Source organism: Heptranchias perlo, chromosome 26 (assembly GCF_035084215.1).
Source record: "Heptranchias perlo isolate sHepPer1 chromosome 26, sHepPer1.hap1, whole genome shotgun sequence".
Lineage (NCBI taxonomy): Eukaryota > Metazoa > Chordata > Chondrichthyes > Hexanchiformes > Hexanchidae > Heptranchias > Heptranchias perlo.
The window spans coordinates 25,431,944-25,456,949 of record NC_090350.1 but is presented as its reverse complement, the minus strand read 5'-3'; the positions used below and the strand labels follow the sequence as shown (position 1 = coordinate 25,456,949).

Here is a 25,006-nt window from a genome sequence, read left to right as displayed (position 1 = left end):
GATGTCAGCTTTTCGTTGAAAAACAAACAAATCCCATTATAAACAATACTGGCTTGTCAATCTTTACCCGAGGAAAGTACTGTTTGTAATTTTCTGTTGAGCTATGTCAGCTATGTAAACATATTAATAAAACGCAAAAATGTTCAAGCATCTGAACGAGGTTGGGCTCAAACGTGGAGGCGGGACCCAGGGGCAACTCAATCTACTTCAGGGCGAGACCTGCGCTCATTGGCCGCAAGAGTTTCGAGCGCAACAGTGCAATATGTGACTGGCTAAGAGCGCTGTCACTCACTGCCAGCTCCTCTCAGGTTAGGTGACGGAGGCTGTATATTGGCAGCTCAGTACACTTCCCTGCTCTAATCAGCAAGCAAGCAAACTTTCTGAAAGAAAACCAAGGATTTCAGTAATTTTATGTGGAGATTCGTCTAGCCGACTGCAACCTTTAGGAATACTGTAAAACACTTCTTTTTGTTGCATTTTTTTGAAACGCTCCACCGCCGTTTGTGAGCGCGATTGGAGGTGGCCAGATCTGTTGAATGATAGACGTTGACGGGGCTGCAGTGACATTGAAAGTGATCGTCGCCTCTCTGGGTTGGCGCGGCGTGTGGAGTTAGAAGTGAAGGCTTCACGATATGATCACTGCGAGCTACATGGGGGGAAATGGTGTTCAGTCGCTTTGAAGTTGCAGAACTCTTGGCTTGAATAGCTTGCTGAATCTGAGGTCGACTGCAAAAACTCTTGGCACCAAACACGGATCCTCATACTTCCGAGTGATCTATGGGCAGGAGGAATGGACTATTCAGTATCTCAATAAATAGGAAGGAAGCAAGTTAAGAGTATCTGGAACTGAAAAGACATTTCGATTGGCGATCTGAAACGCGATTGCGTTGACTGAACAAAAAAAAAAGTTGATCGTAGGACTTCAGTTTTTTTTAAGAAGTCGGCTTTCGAAAGAAAAGACGTTTTCCGCATTAAAAAAAGACGGAGGGTTATTTAACCGCAGCCACTAATTGAAGCGGCCGATTGCCGTTGTCTGAACCCTCCTTGTTGCTGTCCTCTAACCCGAGTGTTGTGATGCGTATTCCCGTAGATCCCAGCACTAGCAGGCGCTTCACTCCTCCCTCCACCACGCTGACGTCCAGCTCGGGGAAGATGAGCGAACCGGTGTCACTGACACAGCCCAACCCAGCAGGGCTATCCCGAATCCGGCCCGAGCCCCGCTCGATGGTCGATGTCCTGCAGGATCACGCTGGCGAATTAGTCCGGACTGACAGCCCCAACTTCCTCTGCTCGGTGCTGCCTTCACACTGGAGGTGCAACAAGACACTGCCTGTGGCATTTAAGGTCAGTATCTTTTTTTTTTGGTTGAAACTTTTTGTCAAATTAGGAAAGTTTCTGCCGCATTATAACCACAACCGCAATATTTATATGCAGGCCGGTGTCTGTGTAGGAATACAATAATGACAAGACCATAATCTATAATATTCAATTAAAACATGCGAGATTTTTATAAAAAAAACCTTGCAGTGCTGCTATAAATGTAACAATATACACATAAGTGAACTTTATATGTTTACACTGTCCATGCAAATAGAGGTCCTATTAGACAGTGCTCCTGACAATTAAAGTGTAAATTTATTTTGATTTAAGTTTACACAATATTGTTCTATAATAAATACATTTTGTTACTAATCTAATGGAAACCTAACATTTTAGCAATGCAAGAGTATATAATTGGACAGCAGTACCAACACGCAGTACAGGAATATAATGTACCTTATATAATGTCTAGTACGAATATAATTTTATACATCAACACAAGAATGCAAGTGCAAGTTCTATGATAATTCTATCCTGGCTATATAGTATAATCTGTACTGTAACAGAATGTGCCAAAGCCACACAAACCGGCGGTGAAAACGTCCACGGTACCTTTTCATCATTTTAAGAAAATACACGTTGGATTTTTTTTCTCTTTTTTATAGATTTAAGCGAACATTACAAGTGATTGAAATATTCTTTGTGCTCCACTGTTCTGTTTCTAATCATCAGCCCCCCAACTGAGCAGGATGTCCCAGCAACTCCTATAATCAAAAAGTGGGCCCAGTCGCTCTCTGCGGTGTTAAATACCATGCGAATGTAAAACTCAAACTATGGTATTGTGGAGATGTGAACAAGGTTGAATTTTGTCAGTGTGAATTATGCTATGTGTATAACCAGCGCGTAAATTCTTTGACGCACAAATTCGACGCACAGAATTTTCAGATATCTAATATCAATAAAGACGTTCAGTAATTAAAACAGAAAATAATGCATGAGGCAAATTGAAATTATTTGAAAAAATTCAAATTGTGCAAAAAGCCTACCTGTAAGGTTTGAGTGGAGTTCAAACTGTTTATGCGGGTTTTCAGCAATCCGCGTGCTAACAAACTAACATTTAGTTAGTTAAAATTTGAATATAATAATACCATAACCCTCATACACGTCCTAATATAACAGGAATGATTTATGGAAAACCCAATCTGGATGCTGAACGAAAGTGGAGTTTTCGCAAAATTTAAAGCAATAGAATGACGCCAGAGTTGTGCATTAAAATACAAACTAATTCACTCCATTAGTGCCTCAAATAGGATTCAAATCTCTGGATAAGATTCCAGTTCTTTGAAATTGATGTCCTTGTTCAAACATAAAATGTCAAATTAATTGTATTTTACTCTTTTTTAATTAACGATATATATACACACATACAAACATACATTAATGCACCGAATATAAAGTTGATATCACCCCTTTTTGTAATTTTCTGCAAATATTGTTAGGGGAGTCATAATTAAATCATCACTTATACCTAATGAGTTGGAGTTGGGTTTATTTCAATGTAAATACATAAATTGCAGTGCATTACCGTGTGGGCAGTGTTTCCGAGCTGTCAGCGCGTTTTGTGTGTGGGTTTCAGTTATTTTCGAAGTGTTTAACCCGAGCAATGATTCGGTTGTACAGGTCGTGGCCCTTGGAGATGTTCCTGATGGAACCCTGGTCACTGTGATGGCTGGGAACGACGAAAACTATTCGGCAGAACTCCGGAACGCTTCGGCTGTCATGAAAAACGCAGTCGCCCGATTTAATGACCTCAGATTTGTGGGAAGAAGCGGACGAGGTATTTGCAACAACAACAAAAAAAAATGATTTGTGGTTTTTGGGGGTTCGGGGTTAACAGTAACCTCTTTTTCCTCAACACTAGGTCGCCGCACCAGGGAATTCTTTTTAGTTGCTTTTGTTTTCTAATCAGTAGCTATTTAATTTGTGTACTTTTCTCCACCGATTTGAGGATTTTAATTCATTTGTAATCATCTCATACCACAATTCACAAACGATTTGATCGCACCAAATCCATTCTCTACTTCGCAGGGCTGTGACGACCCAAGATTTAGACAAATCTCTTATTTTCCCCTCTCTTTTCTCATTTTAACTCTTCCAGCAGCATTAAATGCTTCCATTTGTAATTTTTGAATTTGAATTAACATGAATTTTTCATGAATTATAGTAATTCATGTTTTCGTATCCAATTGCAAATGCCTCTCAAAAATTCCCATTTTTTCTGACGCTTTTTAAACAAACAAATTATCAATGTTCCCACCCTCAAACAAAACCCATTCGAGTTATTTGCTTTGTCGATCTTTTAATTTTTTTTCTTCGCGAGTTAAATTGATCAGAAAGACGAGTCAGGCTATTTCTGAATTTTCTATTTTAATAGCGGCTGGCCCGCTCTCATTTTTAATGTAAACTCAGATTGCTTACACGGTCGTGTAGCATTTTCCTCTTGGCTTCTTTCCCGATTTGCAGATTTTCTGAAATTTCTAACCATTTGCAGAATGGGGAAGATTTCCTTCTGCGAGTTTGTATGAACTTGCCCTACTGAACTTAATTATAATTACAGAGAAACTGATGATTATTTTGAAGGGAGAAAACGATGATTGAGCCGGTATTCATATGCATATTTTTAAAAATCCACTTTCGCCTTTGAACAAAACTTAATTCAACCTAGGCGGATTTTTCGGTTTTCATTTAAATGTGCTCACCTTTGTTCGATCCCTAACGAATTTGCCGCCTTTACGTCCCTTGATCTTTTGTAAGCGGCCCCATTGTCCGTTAGATTTATATTTTTTCTCAATAACTATTGAACAAAATTATTCAGTTATACAAGAGCAAAAACATTAAAAGGAGCAATAACACTGAAGTCCCAATGTGAAATCCAATGAAAACCCAATGAAATCACAACAGAATAAATAAAAGCAGCACGTTGTCTGCTGGACGTAAAAGCAACTGCATGATGATAAAAGCCAATTTAAAAATAAACGCCTGTACTTATCTTGAACACAATTGTCAGAAAATGTTACAATTTATTCATTTAGAAATTAATCTCTGGTTACGTTTTGCACTATATATTAATTTTTGCATTCAAAATAGTCAAGAATGACCATTCACAGTTACCTCTTTGAGGGACCACCCATAATAAAGTAGCGTTCACAAACAAAACAGATGCTCTTAAATAATATAAACCGTCACCATTCATAAAAATAAATACAAATATGTCATTCAAACCTTACAGACTCAATACCCTTAAGGCACATAAATTTTTGGGTGTCTTAAGAGCATTATCTTCAATCTGTTTCCATGCACATCTATTTGTTCTTGTGGAAGATTTGAACATTTGCAGCAAAGGCCATTTAAGAAAGCAAGAATAATTCAGGTTATTACTGAAAAAATAAATTGGCATGTGATTTAAGTCATTAATGTAGTTAAGAAAATAATTAAGCAATTATTAAGCAATTAAGGAAGGGCAATGTTTTATTAACTGGATAACACAATGTTAGGAGACAATATCCTTAATAAAAGCTCTTTGTAGACATCATTGTTTCACTAGCCAATTGTGCTGATGTAGATACATTTATTATTACACTATACTCTGGTAACTGTGAACCCAACCTTAGATGTTGCTTCTGCTTCTTAATTCTTGGTACCTATTTTAGAATAGTCCTGTTGAACCACACCTGTTGTTGATCAGCATTTCATTCACAAAATGCCACACAGGCTTAAAATGTTACTGATTGTACTACTATCTTATTTTCACATTCACATAAACAGAAGGTAATGCAACCCCAGGTTAGATTCAGACTTTTGTTTCCTCCTATTTGGGGTTTTCATTGCTTCATGATAGCAATTTAATTCTGAAAACTGGGAAGGATTTAACCACATTAGGACAATTTTAAAATTTACTCAGATATTTTAAAGGTCTGATCATTATAAAAAAAAAGCCCTTATTGATCATTGAAAAATGCTTTAGATTTGTGCCACAAGATGTATTTTGCAACTAAAACATTGGAAAATAATTTCAAAAGTCTTTCCAATTGCAGGAAGTGTTGTAGAATTACACCTTTAAGGTAATTTTGTTCAAACTAAATGTAAGTTTGTGCTCAAGAATAGGTCACTGGCTGGTATTTATTTTTAGTACGTTTGTGTACTTTCATTCTGGTTGATTTGAACATATATATGTGATGGAGGTAGTGGCCTTTTTCACTGTGTTTTGCTTATTCTACCTCACAATTCCAAATCTCACAATTGTATCCATAGAAAGTAATTTAATATATGTATATTTTGGAATTGTAAAGGAGATTCAATTCTAATGAGTTGGCAATACTTAACAAGTGTAATTCTTTTAATGGTTAGAAAAGTTTTTTTATTCCATTCCAAAACAGTAAAACGGATTTAAGAGAATGTGGCAAATATTTTATTTACTTATATAATTATAAATAGTGTTTAAACATAATGTGGAGCAACTAGTAACTTGGAAAAACAAAAACTCCAGGTGAACACTGTATAAAAAGCACCTAACCTGCAATTGTATAGCATAAAATTATACACAGCAGGAAACTTTGAACAATCAATTGAATTTGACATAGAACAGTTTCAGCAATTAAAATTATTTGTAAACAGTGCTTGATTTCTTGGCTCAAAAGTGGGTATTATTTTGTAAAGTTGAAGTTAGAAAAAAAACCTTCAGAAAGCTTTCAAAGAGAAAGTGTAGGGATTGTTTCTGCTTTTTGGTAGTTCTGACATTGAAAAAAGGATTGCTTTTCCTGAACTTTGTTCTTTCAAAAGTAGCCTGTAAATGAAGATCCAGTTGGACCTTATTATTTTTTAATGTAAAAATTGCACCAGTTAAAAATCTATCCCGATGCCAATTCTATTCCATCCACCCAGGATTTTTGAAACTTGTAGATACATGGAACAGCTTTCAAGAAAAAACTGGATTGTGGTACAATTTTTAATATTCTATTCTATTATGATTTCAATAGTCAGCTTCAATAAATTAATGTTCATAATGGCATTACAACAAGCAGCATCCTGCCAGAGTGCAGTTATCTGTAGTAAACACAACATGCTATGTTAACACATACCCACTCTTGTAGTCCTAAACTTTATATTTATAACAAAAAAAATCTGTCTACTTAGAACCCATCATATTTCTTGTATAATATATAGGGCTCCTCCAAGATGTTTTAGTTAATGTGAATCCTGGGATGAATACTGAAACACTCTAGTGGCCTATTTTCTGTGGGTTTCGGCTGGTGACGATATATGACGCTTCATACATTGCATCAAAAATAGAAGCCAGTTCCTGTTGAGTGGAACCCCTGTTTACCACAACTTAACACAAGCTTGACGGCACTTCAGCCAGTTCATTACAAGTATATAAACTGATGAGTGAATATTTCTGGTAATAGAATTGAAAATGGAAAAGGTGCCAAACTCTTTCAGTCCATACCATTTGTAGTTATTAAATTTGATTCCATAGTTTAACTGTACATTTCTGTCATGTAAATGGTTTCCCCCCTCCCCTAGCCCATGTTTACAGTTACACTCCATCTTACCTGCAATTACATTGGAAGAACCTTTTCACAGCATCTACCAGAATACAACAAGGTCACAATAAGACCACTTCTCACTAAATGTTGTGTTGTTTATAGTTAAATGAGAAAGCTGGCAGTATTTCGGGAGTACAAAGATTGATTCCTTTTAGTGGAACATTTTCTCAGGCATCAATTTTATTGTCAATATTTTTACTTAAAAGGAACAATGTAACATGCAGGACAATTTCACTTCAATCAGGTCAAACACTACCAGGCTTACCCATAATTATACTCATGCCCATTGATTGTCCTATTGACGTCTAACAGGCTCTGTTCGAACATTGCCTTCTAACATCTGCCGTTGTCAATGTGAAAAAACTGGAAAAAAGATAACAATAACGTAGGTAAATGCTATAACCTTTGCAGTTGGCTACATTATGAAAATGTCGCAAAGGAATGCCCAAACTAGTATTTCCCTCCTAATCTGGTTATATTCATATTCCTGATCAGTGAGTAGGAATTGAGTCGTTAAATCTGACTACAGTGGAATGGTTTGTAGTAAATATAATACTATTAATAAAGTGAATGTCGACTCACAGCCAGTTTGAACTATTTCTCACAGGCCACAGTGAACCACAAGAATGTCCCCTAATAGTAGTATGCAGTGAACCACATCACAGGACTGGGTTGAGCACCATGTCACCTCTATAAGAGTCAAGTACCCACACCTAAATTTAAATTTGAAAATTTTAAGAAACAGTCCTTTAAATATCATGAAAATGGGAACGCCTGTATTTATACTAACATCTTAATTCTCGCGTGTTATCTGGAAAATCAATAAAACAGTTCAGTTTGAATAATGCAGCATTACGTGGAATGCAATGTGTTTTAAAAAAACAAAAGAAAGAAAATAGGAATATGGTTGAATAGTAGATAAGCTGGACTGGTGTAAGGCCACTGAAAAACTGTAATGTTGCATTGGCCTCACACACTGTGGATTTGGATTGAACACTGAGATTTTACTTGCATTGTGTACTCTCTTTTTCAGTAGCAACAGTTTCAAAAATATTTAATGTTTAGAGTGTGTACTTTTACTGAATCAAAATTTGTGATGGTCTAACAGAAGTCGATTTCATCCCAGTAGTTGAAATATTGTGGTTATTCTCAGCTGCAGTCACAACACAGTGATGAATCTTTCCAGGCTTTAAAATGCATCATAGTATCAGAGTAGGCAGAGCTCAGGAGGAAGCCATTCGGCCCATTGTGCCTGTGTTGGCACTTTGGAAGAGCTATCCAATTTGTCCCATTCCCCTGCTCTTTCCCCATAGTCCTGTTTAGCTTTTGTATTTCCAATTTCTGTTCTTTAGTGATTATTCATTTAACTTCTTGACCTTTGGAGGTTAACGTTTTGGGGAAATGAAACAAAGAAAGATATTCTTGTTTCTCGGGGATAACAAAAGTTTATCAACTGTAAGAGTTAAGTGGGAATGAGGACTAGTCCCCACCTCCAGATGCCCTATGTAGGAAAGTTTAGCTGATTCTTTCCAGTTCGATAACGCAAGAAGGGTTTGTGGGACTATACCATGTTATTCTCCGATCATGTCTGTCAGCTATCAATAGATTGGTTCTCTAGTTTAAAAGTTACAAGATGATTTTTATTGTTTAACGATATTTACTCTTTGAGTACATAGATTTCCTTTGCAACTTGAAAATTACACACATGCTTTCTATGATACAGTATCACAAGATCAATATTCAGTGAAGGTGAAGTGCTGAGCTGAATGAAGAGGAATAAGATGAACCCTTATTGATGTGTTTATCTATAACATTCCCTTAATAAATCAGAATTTTTGGTTAATCATTTTTGGTGTAAAAAAAAACCCCACATAGCCAAAGTTCTCAGAATAATATATTTGATTAAAGTGCACCCCCTTTCAGAATACTGGAGTTTGTATAGTCCCATGATAGGCTGCACAGCCCTGTTAAACTAATATGAATGACACCTGTATGTGAAAACAGGGAATTGTCTCCTGCAATGAATAGACACTCCTGAATGGCACTGACAAATTAACTTGATGTAAATGGTGGTTGCAACCTCAAGTGAACTCGACCAGAAGATTTAGTTGAATTCCTAAGGCTATCTGCATTTCCCACCCACCGCTCTCAGCTGGGTGACTGATGGTCATCACTGCTGAGGCAGTTGAGGCCCATTGTCCTACTGTGGGCATCCCCCTCATGGGAGCAAAAAAAAGGACTCACAGAACCCAAGTTGCCCTGTTTGAATCCCACCTCCAAATGACAGATCGTGGAGTAGTAGTGATGGTGGCCATGTGACAACTACTGCCCAGAAAGATCCCACCTTACTGATGGAGGACAACTCTGAGGGAGTGGGGGTGGGGGGTGGTGAAGTGAGGACAAATGTATTTGACAAAAACAAGTTTCATAGTTATTCATTTTATTTCATTGCCTCCCCTTTCTTTAAAAAAAAAGCCGAACATAACTATTTACTTCTATAAATCGTGCTTCAGCCGAGGACAGTGGGGAGCTTTGAAAACAAAGGTCTTAATGACCGTTGCTAGTGCCAAGTCAGGAGTGGCCAAGAGGCGTTTTTGGAGCAAGTTGAGATAAGGCGAGTTTATTAGTTCTTCACTCGCAAAAAGTACTCCCATAGAGGTGTAGCCTGCAACTAATGAAATCCATCCCCAATGTGACAGAAATATTATATCCATCAAAGTTTATTTCATAATAAACTTTAGTTTTCTGTGTTTTAAAAAAAATTCATCAGCAGTGGACGGCTAAGCCGCTCTGCATCAACAGGCTGGGGAATGTTGTCCCCTCTCGTGTTCCCTTTCCTTCCCCAGTCTGCAATGCTTGACGTGTCTGACAGAAACATGGCAAAATAAACAATATTTTCTATTTCTCCCCTTGTAGGTAAAAGCTTCACACTGACAATCACTGTATTCACCAGTCCTCCTCAAGTTGCCACCTACCACAGAGCCATTAAAGTCACTGTGGACGGACCCAGAGAGCCCCGCAGTAAGTCAGAACTCATTTTATAAATATGAAACATAGAATACATTCATTCAGGATTAATTATCATCCAAGATCAGTGCTTTAATCAGCAGTAATTACTGAAAGTAAAGTGTTCATGAATAGGTTTATTCACTGCTCGAAATGCGATTGCTGAGTTGTGTTGTACAGTGATATCAATTATTATATATTTACACTGAAAACTTAAATATATGACATAAAGATAACATGGAAAGTATTCATGCAGGATTAACAGTCATTTCAAATCAGAGGTTATAATCAGCATTATTTAATTACAGTATTTAACCCATGAATGGCAGTGCTAAAAATACAACTGGTCCCTGAAGTATTATTCAATATTTTTATCAGTTATTTATGGAGGATCTGAAGCTATGGATATTTAATAATTAAAGAGGAATCCCATCTGGAGAAATGATACACTAATCAACATGCTGTACAGCTTGTATTTTTGGTTATGGAATTGGTGTGAGGCACTGATGTTAAGTCGTGGTTGTAATCAGAACAAGTGTGACATCGAATGGTTGATTTGACCCTCGGCAGTAGTATCTACATTTTAAATATTCAACTTCTTTAGCTGAATAACTTGATTGTTGTTCCCTTATTATCAGTAAACGAATAGAAACAGATAAAATAGAAGAATTTTTTGGGCTCAGCCAACTTGGATCCATGCAGGCTATAGTCCTTACTGTTGCTGTGCTGGTTGAGTTGACCACAATGCTTACTCTTTATGTTCAGACATTTAAAGCTGTTGTGCTTTGCAGCCAGAGTTTTGGATCTAAAGATAGAATTTATTTATTTTTTTAAAATCACATTTCAGATATGCTGGGTTAGAGAAATGTTGTACTTCTTGTGCAACAGTGACTGAACTGTAGAACCATGCAGTTTATTTACTAACTGGGCTGAACTCCCCTCTTCATTGGTAGTTCCTACTAATCAAAGAATCAGGAACTGACAACAAACAGTAGAGGTCAGCACCATTAGTGGTGAGGTGAGAGTACAATCTCTCCTACAAAAATTAAAATCAGGAATTTTTAAATTCATCATCTTCAAAATATGATTTTTTTTTGACGGTAAGTACACAAACTTGAACATTGGGAAAAAAAAAATTTGCGTTTGTCCATTTCTTTTTTTGCGTGATCATTTCTTTTTTTGCAGCGCCTGATTTGATTATTTGCTGCAGCAAAAGAAAGCCCAGTAGCAAACATCTGGAAATGGTCACATGCTACCCACTCAACGAGTTATGTGCAGGATGACTTTAAACCTGATTAGAATAAATAGAATAGGGCACCATGGGTATACTGCATCATTTCAACTTTGTTCATGTCACTCACAAGGAAGAGCTGAAAACTATGCGGGTGAAATATCCTGTTCATAATAATAATAAAACACATCGGGTCAGAATATGTAGTCATTTAGGAAGGGATGAGAAGAGAGGTTAGGAAAAGCATATCTCCTTACCATCACAGAGGAAGGTCTGAAGATGCTTTTTTTGTGAGTGCCGGTGCTGTGTGAGATGAAGGAAATGCCTCACTTTTCACTTGGATGAAAGAATGCTTGGAGCAGACAACCATCGATGAGAAATTCTGTTTATTCCATGGTTTTCAGTTGTGGTTTGAGTGCAGAACCTAAATTATGTTCAGTGCTGGTTGTGGGCTGGTGACCGTGATGTGATAATTCGATGGAAGGGACTTGATTTAACCCGAGTGAATTATTGCTTGCCTGCCCAATGAAAATAATATTTAATCCCTCAGGATTAAAAAAAAAGTGAAATTTCCTCTGTTCTATTGTGGAATGTTTGAGAAATACTGAAGGACTTGTTGAGTAGTTTAGGGCAGTACAACGCTTTTCCACATGTGATATTAAATAAACAACATTGTAACTATATGGCAGGTGTTCATTCCTGACTAATTGCCACTGAAGATCAACTCTGTAATTAGCATTAACTATTTAATACGAGGTTCCTATGAATGGGTATATTCAAGTAAGAAGGTGCAGTCTGTGTGACTAAGTTCCAGCTACGGAAAAGAAACACGAGAAAACTATCAGACTGGCTGATGTGTATTTGGTGCCTTACGTGAGAAGAAGAAAGTTTCTGAGCAGGCCCAACTACATCTGGGAGCAGCACCTAACTCTTTAAAGTGATCCCCAAGTTTGAATAACTGGTGATGTAATGCTGCTTGAAAGATGAAAGAGAACCAGGTGTCCAAAGGGCCAATGACATTTGTTAAAGGGATATGTTATTGCTGCAGTGGGGAACTTTGGGATGGGCTATGGTCCCTGCAAAAGCCAGGAACAAGACACGAATACCATTTAAATTTGCATTATCTAGCTTTGTTGTAAATGCATTAATTCTTTTATCCGTTGCTTCAGAGACATTTTAGATTTTGATAAAGTACAGTTATTCTACCATAATGGCTGTCTATTCTGCTTTATTTTTAAATTGAGAAATGTCTGGTGAAAGTCCATAGATCAAGAACCCATCAGGGATAAAGAGTGTTAGAGAGAAGCTAAAGTAAAATGAGAAGTAGTGATTCAGTGACACCAAGCTTTGGTTTTAAACGCCTGTAGATTGTAAGGGGAGGGTAAGACTAAGGGAGGTAAGAAATTCCAGAGTGTTGCTGCCTTGAGGTCTGAGCTAGAGTAGGAGATCGTGCAGCAAGTCTAGGGGGAGATTTTGAGTCCGCCCACTGGGTGGAAGTGGGGCAGTAGTGCCCCTAAAATGGTGGGGAATGACTTGGTGTCCCATTCCCACTGACGATGTGGCCGACACCATCTTCCCGAGGGCCTGCTGCTGGGCGGCCAGAGCGCAGCCCGAGTCAGGTGGTGGGCCCTTTTAATATGCAAATCGGGGTCTTATGACGTACATCTGACCTCGGTTGCCATTTTAGGACTCAGCCAATGGAGCGTGCGCTGTGCACGTTCCGCTCAGTTTCAGCTGGTGGTCCGGCCGAAGAGGAGCCCAGAAGATAAGATTTAAATTATTTTTGTGGGGCTAAGAGGAGAAGAAGTGTTCCCCTGAGCTCCACAAAAACAACCTGAGCCATGAACCGGGTTCCCCGCTCCCCCTCGTCCCAAGGACGGAGCTTCCCCACAGACCTCTCTCTTTCCGGGCCCGGAAGCTGGCCAGGCTGCCAGGGGGAGCATGCATTTTTCACCCACAACCTGCTGGCCCTATATTAATGAGGCCCGGCCCTCAAAATACACCGGGCGGCTGGTCAACTTGCTTGCCGGCTGAGCACCCAAAAACTGCACAGAGGAATAATCTGCCCCTAGATTTCAACATAGTAAGAATGCAGAGGGGAGGAAGAGCTCATAGAATTTACAGCACAGAAACAGGCCATTCGGCCCAACTATGCCAGTGTTTTTATGCTCTGCACGAGCCTCCTCCCACCTTGCTTCATCTAACGTTATTTAGGTTACAGAATTTAGAGCTGAGGGATAGGAGAGGAACAATGGCGATTGTAGTGTCACTAAATTAGAAAGATAAATATAATTCAGATCCCGGTCTAAAAATGCATTCTATTCACTCCTGTTAGAACTTGTGATGAAAAGACAAGCCTTCAATACAAAATCCCACACATAAAATATTCCTAATTATTCAGACTTTAAAACCCATCCCACTAAACACAGCTGTTATTTTGCCAGAATTTACTGTATGATAGCAGTACATTTTGTCATGTAATCTTACTGCATATAATAATGCAGCTTGCTGTGATTGGAGTACTTGCTGTTTTGTGTTGATAAAGTTGCTGTATGAATGATTAAATGGGCCTTAACACAAATATGGTATTTGTAAATTGGCTGTTTTTTTTCCTGTCAATTTCTCCTCGCTTTCATTCCTCTCCTGAATGTATTGACTTCTTGCTGGGTATTGGTCACCCTCTGGTGAACCATTATTCATGATTTAGCCCCGAAAGCGAGCTATTTGCAGCACGACCAGCTTCTGTCCTCACCTGACAGCCACATAGGCGCATTTTCAGCGGGAGGAACTGAATAGCAATCAGGAATGGAAACTCTGGTTGATTTTCCCCTCCATACCCCAGGATATTAAAGCTAATTGTTGCCCCAGTGGAGATCAGATTACTTAATGTAAACCAGGGATTGAACCTGGGACCTTTGTTAAAAATGTGTTCTCGAGATGTAGGTAATGCTGGAATGGCCGGATTTATTGCCCATCCCTATTTGTGCCCGAAGTCCTTGTGATGATGGTGTTCCCCCAATTGTGTTAGGTAGAGAATTCCAGAATTCTGTAGTAGTGTCCTTGAAGGAACAGATATATATGTCCAAGTCAGGATGGTGTTTGTCATTTGACTGTATAGCTCAGGTTATAAGTGATCACTCACTGAGCCATCATTGGAGTAATTTTTATCTTCATCTTTCTGGAAAATTCTGATCCAAGCACAACATTTCTTGGCTAAATAGTTATTGCTTTTATCAGGATTTAACAGGCTGAGGCTAATTTCTCTAGAAAAGGGAAGACTGAGGGGTGACCTAATAGAGGTCTTTAAGATTATGAAAGGGTTTGATGGGCTAGACATAGAGAAGACTTTTCCACTTGCGGGGGAGATCAGAACTAGGGGCCATAAATATAAGATAGTCACTATAAATCCAATAGGGAATTCAGGAGAAACTTCTTTACCCAAAGAATGGTTAGAATGTGGAACTCGCTACCACAAGGAGTAGTTGAGGCGACTAGCATAGATCCATTTAAGGGGAAGCTAGATAAACAAATGAAGGAGAAAGAAATAGAAGAGTATGTTGATGGTGTTAGATGAAGAAGGGTGGGAGGAAGCTCGTGTGGAACGTAAACACCGACTGGCACAGGCCTGTTGGGCCAAATGGCCTGTTTCTGTGATGTACATTCTATGTAAAAGGGAAGTAAATTATTAACAGCAACAATTTCCTTCCTCATACATCTGACCAATTGGGGATATTCCTGGTTTTAACAAAATGCCTGTCACATGATCTTAATGTGGATTTTTTTTAATAAAGTTTTTGCGAACAGGTTCATAGCACAGAGGGAGTTCTCCATGCATGTTGTCCTTGTTCTCTGCATAAGTTGAAGTGAGAGTGCAAGCAAATAGGGTGCACTGATTTCGGGCTGCATTTGTGAGATGGTTGCAAAACATCAGCTGTTTGCAATGTGCAGGGCAATATTAAATTAGGTGAAAGCGTTGCCATTTCAAGCAATCAAACTGATAACAGCACCCACTTCCACTATTGTAATATCCACAAAGCTCAATAGCCTGCCTCACTGGCCTGTCTTTTGGCAGCTGTGAAGTTCACAGTTCTTTGATACAGTGTATTACCCGTTTCACATTTGTAGACAGACTACAGGACAATTAGAAATAAGTTACTCAAGGAAGCACTGAAAATTATAAACAGAGTGAGGACAATTTGAAAAATCCCAAATAGGCTGACCATAATAGTGATAATAGTTTAGAGTTTAGGCATGAAGGTGGTTATCAGCCTGAGTGATACAATTCAGCTCTACTCCTGATTATGGTCTCACAAACCATGTTATGGGTATGTTTATCTTCAGTGAACTACTTTGTTCCACATACCAATCATTTGCAGAATGTTACATACTTTTGAAATTGTACTGATTTAAACAAAATGGATACTAGTACATAGAATTGCACACAAACAGGCCATTCGGCCCAACAGGTCTATCCCAGTGTTTATGCTCCACACGAGCCTCCTCCCGCCCCTCTTCATCTAACCCTATCAGTATAATCTTCTATTCCTTTCTCCCTCATGTGTTTATCTACTTCCCCTTAAATCCATCTATGTTATTTGCCTCCACTAATCCCTGTGGTAGCGAGTTCCACATTCTAACCACTCTTTGGGTAAAGAAGTTTCTCCTGAATTCCCTATTGGATTTATTAGTGTCTATCTTATATTTATGGCCCCTAGTTTTGGACTCCTCCAAAAGTGGAACCATTTTCGCTACATCTACCCTATCAAACTCTTTCATAATCTTAAAGACCTCTATCAGATCACCCCTCAGCCTTCTCTTTTCTAGAGAAAAGAGTCCCAACTTGTTCAATGTTTTGGATTATCAGTGGCATTAGGAGAGATTCTCAGTGTGTTTACTATGCTGGTAATGGGGCTAAATCATAATCATGTGGTGATCTGCACCAGTCTTTCATGAAACATTCCTAGACAAATAATGTATTTAATTATATCCCATCAACCAAATTAATAACTGAATATTCTGCCAGCGCATCTACCCAGATTTGCTTGGTACAGTTACTTGATATTAGACCACTGAGGGAGTTCTAAATGAGTGGCAGTCAACAAGTTTAAAACACTGTGCTAAACCCAACAAAATAGAAGTATTGGTGCTGAGTAATTTGAACTGGTAAAGGCAAGGATAACATCATTTTCCTTAAACGTTGAAGCCAATAGCAGTTTTGAGTCAATAATGACCACCTTATGCTCAGTAATGACTATATTGTCTGAACAAAATGATGCTTTCGCTGCATTGTGTCATTTGGTGGGACCCACAAAGACCAATCCCCATCACACAAGACATGAATTAAAATTGCACAAGCCCGCTCACTGACATAAGTATAAATCTTTTAAAATGGAAAAATTAAATGGCCCCTTGCTGGTGAAGCATATGATGCAAGATAATGTTCAACTTCAAGTTTCAGAAGAGTTTAAAAAAAAATTGAAGTGCACGGAAGAGCAGTTGCAGACGTAAAACAAGAAGTTTACTTTTTCTTCGAGCTTATTTAGTGGCTAAGAAATATTTTGTGATCTTATTTATATTTCTCCAGGTCTATCAATTCTCAAAACTGTAAACTGAAAAGTAGAACACTGCTCGAATAAATGTGTGACAGAACAAAGCGTGAGAGTATTTTTGAAAGTTGCCAATCACACTTCATAGTAAAAGGGTTAAGTATGTAACATACAGATATAAAGAAATGTTACTCTGAATGTGACATATCACTTTGAGGCGATGATTATCATCTATGTTTTTCCGTTAAGAAACCGCACCTGCTAGTTTTCTTTTTAAACACTGAAGTACAAAGTTGTAGTAGAAAGCTACTTAACCCTTTGAGCACTGTAGTATCCTTTGCACACCTAAATACATGCCACACAATTACAGTGTAGCCTGTTGGTGATTTGACAGTATACAAAGGAAAGCATTCTCCACTTGTGTAAACTCCTATTATCTGATTTTAAAATATTATTTTCAGATGTTGTACCAGAGAGAATGCCAGTGGTTGCAAGCTGCACAAGGCTTTGCATACTCATGGGCCCGAACCCAGTCTTGGAGATTAAGCACTTCCTGGTGACCTCTCACTGCTGCAGTATTGATGAAACTGGCTATGAACCAAAAATAAAAATAGAAATTAAAGTAAAATGAAAATGAATCCTTTGAGGGCTTCATGGTATTTCTGCATCAGTGAGCTATTATCTAAGCAGCTGATTGAGTGAACAGTAAAAGTTGGTTATAGTCAAACTGCTGTAACTTAAGAATGGCCAGACCATCATTGTCCTAAGTATGGAACAAATTAGGACTCACCAATGATGTGTTTATGTTTGCAGTTTGTTTACATATGATTTGCATACAAGTGCACTCCGATTTATTATACACCTATGCATAAATAAGAGCCCAATAAACCTGGAAGTCTCCTCTGCACTTAGAAAATCACCTGATTAAAGACTTTGCTTAAGGCAGTAAAACAATAAGACAGTGTCATCAAACCTGCTCCAACACCAAACCTGCTCTGACAGTTTCTTTAAAAGTTTATTTGCTGGTTGTTTTGAGGGAAGGACTGAGTGACGCAGTGCAGCTAATTCACAACCATAACTTTTGGTGTATAATGCATGCTCATATATAACACCCATTCCTCATATTTTTGTCAAATAAGTTCTCATGCTGCATTATTTGGATTTTATATCTATTTTCCAATAATGCATGCTGTGTGAGAAAAGTCACTGGCAGGTCTATTTGGTTCATGTTTCCTCACATAATATGCACCATGGTTTCATTTTTCAATTAATTCATTTTTAGAATGTGAGTTCTTTATCTAAATGAGGACCATGGTGAAGTGTGTTGTAACAAGGGGTGAGAATTTAGATAAATTTGAACTTTATATTCAAAGCCACCGGTTGTGGGGGGGGGGGGGGGGGGGGCGGAGGGGAGGAGAGCATAATTTGGATTCTGTCAATTTGACCTTTCAACAAGAAACCAGTGGTGAGATCCAGGGAATTTGATCATAGATCATCAAGGACTCACATATATCAACTACAATTTAAGATGTAGATGTATCTTCCTCAGTAGGACTTCAGGGAAAATGGATGCATTCCTGCACCCCAACCATGTACCAGCATATCAGAAAATATGGACACATAACCAATTATCAGAAAAATGAACACAAAACCAATTAAACCACACAGATACAACTGCAGCTAAACCACACAAGTAGAAACTCAACTCACCATCATTAACACAAACAAAAGCCCAACTAAACCAACAATTAAACAATCAGAACTCCAACTTAACCATTACAAAAACAGAAAACCAACTAAACCATTCCTAAAGCACTAATCAAACTAACTATCAGCTCCAGTTGTACTGCCACTTTCATGACCATGCAAAACAGTTTAAGGTGTACATTCATGTGAAAGTAGCAATATATCTAAGGAATCCAGTCCCAGTCTGACTCTGGAGTACACTAAAGCTCGGTGATGTGACACCCTCTCCATATAACATGGGCTTCTTGTAAAATGGCAGACAGCTCCAAATTGATGTGAAGCCAGAACTAAAAACTGTTGTAACAAATCTGTTGGATCTCTGGGCACTTTATAAACGTAGAATTGAGTCTATTTGAAGAAGAGTGGGAAGTCTTCCTGGTGTCCTGAGCAAAGTTTTTCCTCAAACCAACAGTACTAAAATCTGATTAAGGTAGTAAAATGTCCCAAGGTGCTTCACAGGAGCATTATCAAACAAAATTTGACACCAAGTCACAAGGAAATATTAGGACAAATGACTAAAAGCTTGGTTAAAGAGGTAGATTTTAAGGAGCGTCTTAAAGGAGGAGCGAGAGGTAGAGAGGCGGAGAGGTTTAGAGAGGGAATTCCAGAGCTTAGGGCCTAGGCAGCTGGAGGCACGGCTGCCAATGGTGGAGCGATTAAAATCGGGGATGCGCAAGAGGCCAGAATTGGAGGAGCGCAGAGATGTTGGAGGATTATAGGGCTGGAGGAGGTTACAGAGATAGGGAGGGGTGAGGCCATGGAGGGATTTGAAAACAAGGATGAGAATTTTAAAATCGAGGCGTTCCCAGATCGGGAGCCAATGTAGGTCAGCGAACACAGGGGTGAGGGGTGAGCGGGACTTGGTGTGAGTTAGGATACGGGCAGCAAAGTTTTGGATGAATTCAAGTTTATGGAGGTTGGAAGATGGGAGGCCTGCACATTGAAATAGTCAAGTCTGGAGGTAATAAATGCACGGATGAGGTTTTCAGCAGCAGATGAGCTGAGGCGGGGCAGAGACGGGCGATGTTACGGAGGTGGAAGTAGGCAGTCTTGGTGATGGAGCGAATATGGGGTCGGAAGCTCATCACAGGGTCAAATAGGACGCCAAGGTTGCGAACGGTTTGGTTCAGCCTTAGACAGTGGCCAGGGAGAGGGATGGAGTTAAAGGCTAGGAAAAGGAGTTTGTGGCGGGGACCGAAAACAATGGCTTCGGTCTTAATATTTAGTTGGAGGAAATTTCTGCTCATCCAGTCCTAGATGTCAGACAAGCAGCATGTCAAATTAGAGGCAGCAGAGGGGTCAAGAGAGGTGGTCGTGAGGTAGAGCTGGGGGTCATCTGTATACATGTGGAACCTGATGTGTTTTTGGATGATGTCGCTGAGGGGCAGAATGTAGATGAGAAATACTGTTTGTGGGATCTTGGTGCGAATAAGATGGCTACCACATTTGCCTACATAAGAAAGGTCACTGCACTTTATGTAATTTATAGTGTGACGTGACAAAACATTGCTAAGATGTGGTAAGGTGCTATATAAATACAAGCCTTTCTTTTTTTGTAAGGAAGTAGACATTGTAAGCCACATTCTCCTGTCATTAAAAAAAACAGCTACATTAGAACATCAGCTCTGTGCATAGGTGTAAATATATGTGTGTACAGCTCTCTTCTAATGGACAGAGTGGGAGGTGCAGCCCACATTATAATGCGAGTTTTGTCAACTGTACTTTGCAGTCAATAGCTATCAGCATCAATAGTTAGCGTTTTAATAAGTACAGCCTAAAATAAGAGCAGAACCATCTAAATCATAACTGCTGTAAACCCAACAAAAATAGGTACATACCTACCAAACCACTATAAAAAAATGGACTTAAAATGGCATTAAAACACCATGAAAAAAATCACAGCTCACTGTTTAAACCCCTTAGTTGCTAACATCAATCCTGATGCAAGAAATAAAAGCATCATATTTAGAGAGAGAAAAACACCCCAGTAAATAGTGTACATGAAGGGTGCCATTTTTTTAAAGGGCCAGGCACAGCTAAATGTGAAGTGTTCTAAATTAGTCCATATTTGAATTTATCAGAATAAACCACTTCAGATTTGCATTGCCTCTGTTAGAACAGTATACTGTCACCTCAGAGATCTGGGTTAAAATCCAATCACAATGGGATGAAGAGACGATAGACAGCCTTGTCTCTTCAATGGAGGAGGGGATATTTCAGTGCTATTTTTCAGAATATCAAGAGTAAGTCTCCCTGCTACATCTATTATTATGTCTCACTGAACAAAGTTTTGAAGCTCACAGAGTTATTCTTCACCTTAATGTGTACTTATATTCCCAAAAATCACTGTATAAGCAGCCCATTGAACAAGCAGTATCAGGGATTGTGATCATTATTCACCACATGATGCATTCTTGATCTTAGCTGTGCTTTTGTAGGGAATCTGCAAGTAGATACCAAATGTTCTTCGAGTGAGAGAGAGAAAAGGTCAGAGGTAGACTCACTATGTGATCACCTTGATAATCACAGTGGGTGAGCATTCATTTTTTGTGATCATTTAGTTGGGTTTGAACATGTTTTCAAGATGATTTATTTGAGTTTGCTTTTTGTGATACATAGGTATAAAATACTTTCTATCTTAATTTATTATTTACACAAGCCCAGCCAGTCTCACTTCATTTCCTGCTGCCCTATCTACAAGTAGAATGGTAGATGTGAGGGAGCCTGTCACCTGTGTCCTGTACTTTATGTACATACACACACATACACACTTGATTGACAAGTTAGTGGTAAATTTAGTCTCAGCAATTATACCAATGAAAGAAAGATCCCCCTGTGAGATATTGAAAATTCTGTATTGATGGAGTACATGAGCCCAGAAAGCTGCTGTTACTAATTCTATTTTATTACTCAATCCAGATTTTTAAAATTTGCATTCCACAATCAACTTGGCACAAAGAATAAGAAGCAAATAGGGAAAATTATGTCATTGTGGACTAAACTTGGAGATTGGATAGTGAAATGTTCCCCTTCTTCCATCCCATTTGACCTTGTGGTTTGGAGGCAGATGCTCCAATTCTATGGACCAACATTATAGAAACTAAATCTGTACTCACTACCACATTCCCAGCCTACTGGGGTTCATAATCTCTCTTTTTATGAGTCTTGACTAGCACATTTCCATCACACTCCAAATGTCACACGTTGCTACAGATGCACGAGAGAAAGAAAGCCAACTCATTTCATGTTGAGTTCTTCTAACCTGAAGCCAGAAATTTACAAGATCTGACAATTACCCTCTGATTGATCCCAGGAGTTTATCAACAGCTCCGACTGGCTGCCTTTATCTATTTAGACACCTTCCTTACAGAGAGTATTTGAACAGTGACGTTAAAGGGGCAGGCCAGGTTAGAAGCTAAACGTCACACCATGATCAAGACCTCAGGTTACTCTAACCCACAAGCAATACCAAGGGAAATCTGCGATTATAGGATTAAATGCACCACCATGTTTGGTTAAGCTTATCTTATTTCGCCATATATTTTAACTGTTTGTTTTGAACTTAAGAAAAACAAGCTGAAGAACCTGTCCCCTTCTGATCTAATTTCTTTGCATCGTACTTACATGCAGTTCAAAGAATTAAGATTGTATTTGGTGGTGTAAGGTGGCAAGGCTGGAAGCATGATTGAGACTTTGAGGGCTTCTTACTTGACCAAGCAAACTCCACCCTTAGTTAAATGACATCAACTTCAGATTTGTGCAGCTGCGGGCAATAACAGATTTTAATGGTTACAATATACAGTACATAATGAAATGCTTATGGGGAAATAAACCAAACAAATGATACCCAATCATGCGTGAGCATTGCTAGTTTAACTGAAATACTGACTCAATTAATGAGATACTTTATCTTGGTACTTCAATTATATACCATATTTATAACGTTTACCAAAAAAAAATGGACATTTTCACATGAATAATTCTGTGTGCAAAATATTGAATTTAATGAAGTGATTTACCACAATCCTTGGTGATTTTTGTTACAATAATATTAATTATACTTCAGCGATCCATTCCACAGTTTGTGCTGTGGCAGATGCTGAGAAAACTTCTCTTTAGTTTGTTTGTGTTGTCCCTAACAATGTTCTGGTTATTTCTTTATCAAAAGGCAGCACCAAAGTTTTGCGTAGTGACTTATAGGATGCATTCACACTCCACAAGTTTAGCGCTCATGCGAAGCAGAAAGTGCTTGGCGTGTAGATCAGGTGGCAAGGCCCTAAGCGACTCCTCCAGAGAGTTTCACTCAGATTCTTTCTACATTTAAACTGTAAACTGCAGCATTGGTGCAAAGCCTAACTGCTTCACAACAGCCTTACAGTTGGAGTGTGAATGCATTGAAAATTTCGAGTAATCACAAGAGGGGAATTGTGCAGTCAATGGAGGCAACACAGAAACAAAATCCCTGGTGTTTCTGCACATGTGGTATTACCTACATTCTTACATGGTGAGGCTTCTATTGTACTTGTTGCAATGCCACCAGCTCATTTAATACTGCCCTACTGCAGTTCAGCAGCAGCACAGCAGCAACAGTTAACATCAGCCTTTTGCATCATATTAACATTTCATGAAGTCATACTTTGGCGAGGCCATAACTAGCAAAACCCTTGACAATATCTAGTACCAAGTCTATTGTGCATTTATTAAAACTAAATTATTGGCATTATCCTTCAACTCCCCATCAAATTGAAAGTTCAGCAAAGACTTAAATTTACAGCCAAGAATTTGTAAAAAAAATAAATAAAATGCATGCTGAGGTGGGAAACAATAGTCTCTCAATTCACATTAAAATCCAGGTTATAAGTCTTACCCATGTACAGGTCACATCCACACTTTTTACAATAGTTACTGCAGTAAAAATGTGAAATGATGTTTCAGTGTACAAACTACTGCCTTATACTGAGGACATTAAATATGTCACATGGTGTGACTGGTGCAGCAGATGTTATGGGGCTCATGTTTAGATGGATATTCCTCCCCAGCACAATGGATGCTTTGCCATGGAAATGCCACAGAATTCTGATCTAAAGAAAGAATTGCATTTATATAACACCTCAACATATCCTTAGGAAGCAGCAACATTGTTGCTGTGTAGACGAACCTAGTAGGCAATTCACGCTCAGCAAAGTCCTACAAGCGGCGAATGAATGAATGAATGATCGGATAATCTGTTTGGGCAGTGGTGTTGAGTGAGGGAGGAATGTTGGCCGGTACCCCTGGAGAACTCCCTGCTCTTCAAATAATGCCATGGGATCTTTTATGTACACTTCAGCAGACAAATCAGGCCTCAGTCGAACATCTCATCTCCGACAAGGCATCACTCCCTCAGTACCGCATTGGAGTATTGGCCCAGATTATGTATTCAAGTCGTGGAGTGGAGCTTGAACCCACAACGTTCAGGCTCAGAGCCAAACTGATCAGGCTGATAAAAAAACATTTCAATGAAACTTTTAATGTTTTACACACCTCCATTGTGCAAAGCAGTGCAAAATCCCGCATCGCACCCCCACATGAAGACGGGCTAATCATGTTGTGCAAGCATTAACCCAGATTCTCCATATAAAATCGGACCCATTTGCTGGAATGGGTTTTACTGGTAAAGTTGAAAGATATGCCTGGAGGCAAAAACCTCTACAGTCATGCTGGTAAAGCTTGTTTTTCCCAACAAAACAGATGATGTCACTGTGAATGTGAGTTGTTTGGCTGAAACATTCCCTCACTCACACATTGTGGCTAAAGAAAATGTTTTAAATAGTGGAGTTGGAGGGAGGTTTTATTTTCAAACCTTGTGCTCGTTGAAAGAAAATGCAAAAGAAGAAATTGATTTCCCCATTTCTTCTCATTTTACTTTGAAATACTTTGTATTCAAAATTAATAACATCTATTTATTTTTGCCAAGGTGGCCTGACTGAATATAAGGAGATGCCTTGCAAACTGAAAGGGCTCATCAGCCTCCAAAGACTGAATAAATCAGATATTAATAGTTAACTGTGAAGAAATAGAGAAAATGATTTTTTTTTTAAAAGTTCTCCTTCATTGTGTAACTTTTTTCATTCCTGACTCCATATACTTCCTCTGACTGGCAAATGCCTTTCATACTGAAAGAGCCAGGACACACACAGCTCATATAAAAACAACCACCCACCCAGTTGCACAGCCTTCATACCCAGAAGGTCGCACAGAGCACACACAGTGCTCACGGAAAGCCACCTATCCAGGGCACACAGCTTTCACACTGAGAGAGTCACACAAGTCTTACTGACTGCCACCCAGTAGAGCTGCGTTTCATACCGAGAGCTCTGTAAGTGCACATACTGTTCATGAGAAGATATGCAGACAACTGGCTCAGACCCATGTTAATCTTAAACCTTCTGCTAGTAGCTATCTCAGAGTGATGTGGATTTGTCTTGCCATCCGCCATCCCCCACCCCCCCCCACCTCATCAGGGAAGACACTTCTCCAGCTGAGCTGAGGTACTCAGTACAGGGAATCAC

General features: G+C 38.9%; 1 protein-coding gene across 1 annotated transcript in view; it reads left to right on the top strand.

Moving 5' to 3' along the window:
• The first annotated feature begins 314 nt into the window (after positions 1-314).
• Positions 315-25,006, top strand: part of LOC137342585 (runt-related transcription factor 3-like) — a 56,757-nt gene continuing 32,065 nt past the window's right edge. Inside the window, exons 1-3 of the mRNA XM_068006576.1 lie at positions 315-1,344; positions 3,001-3,157; positions 9,843-9,947. Of these exons, the coding sequence (XP_067862677.1) occupies positions 1,075-1,344; positions 3,001-3,157; positions 9,843-9,947 (532 nt within the window). The 5' untranslated portion in view covers positions 315-1,074. The remainder of the gene's footprint in view (positions 1,345-3,000; positions 3,158-9,842; positions 9,948-25,006) is intronic.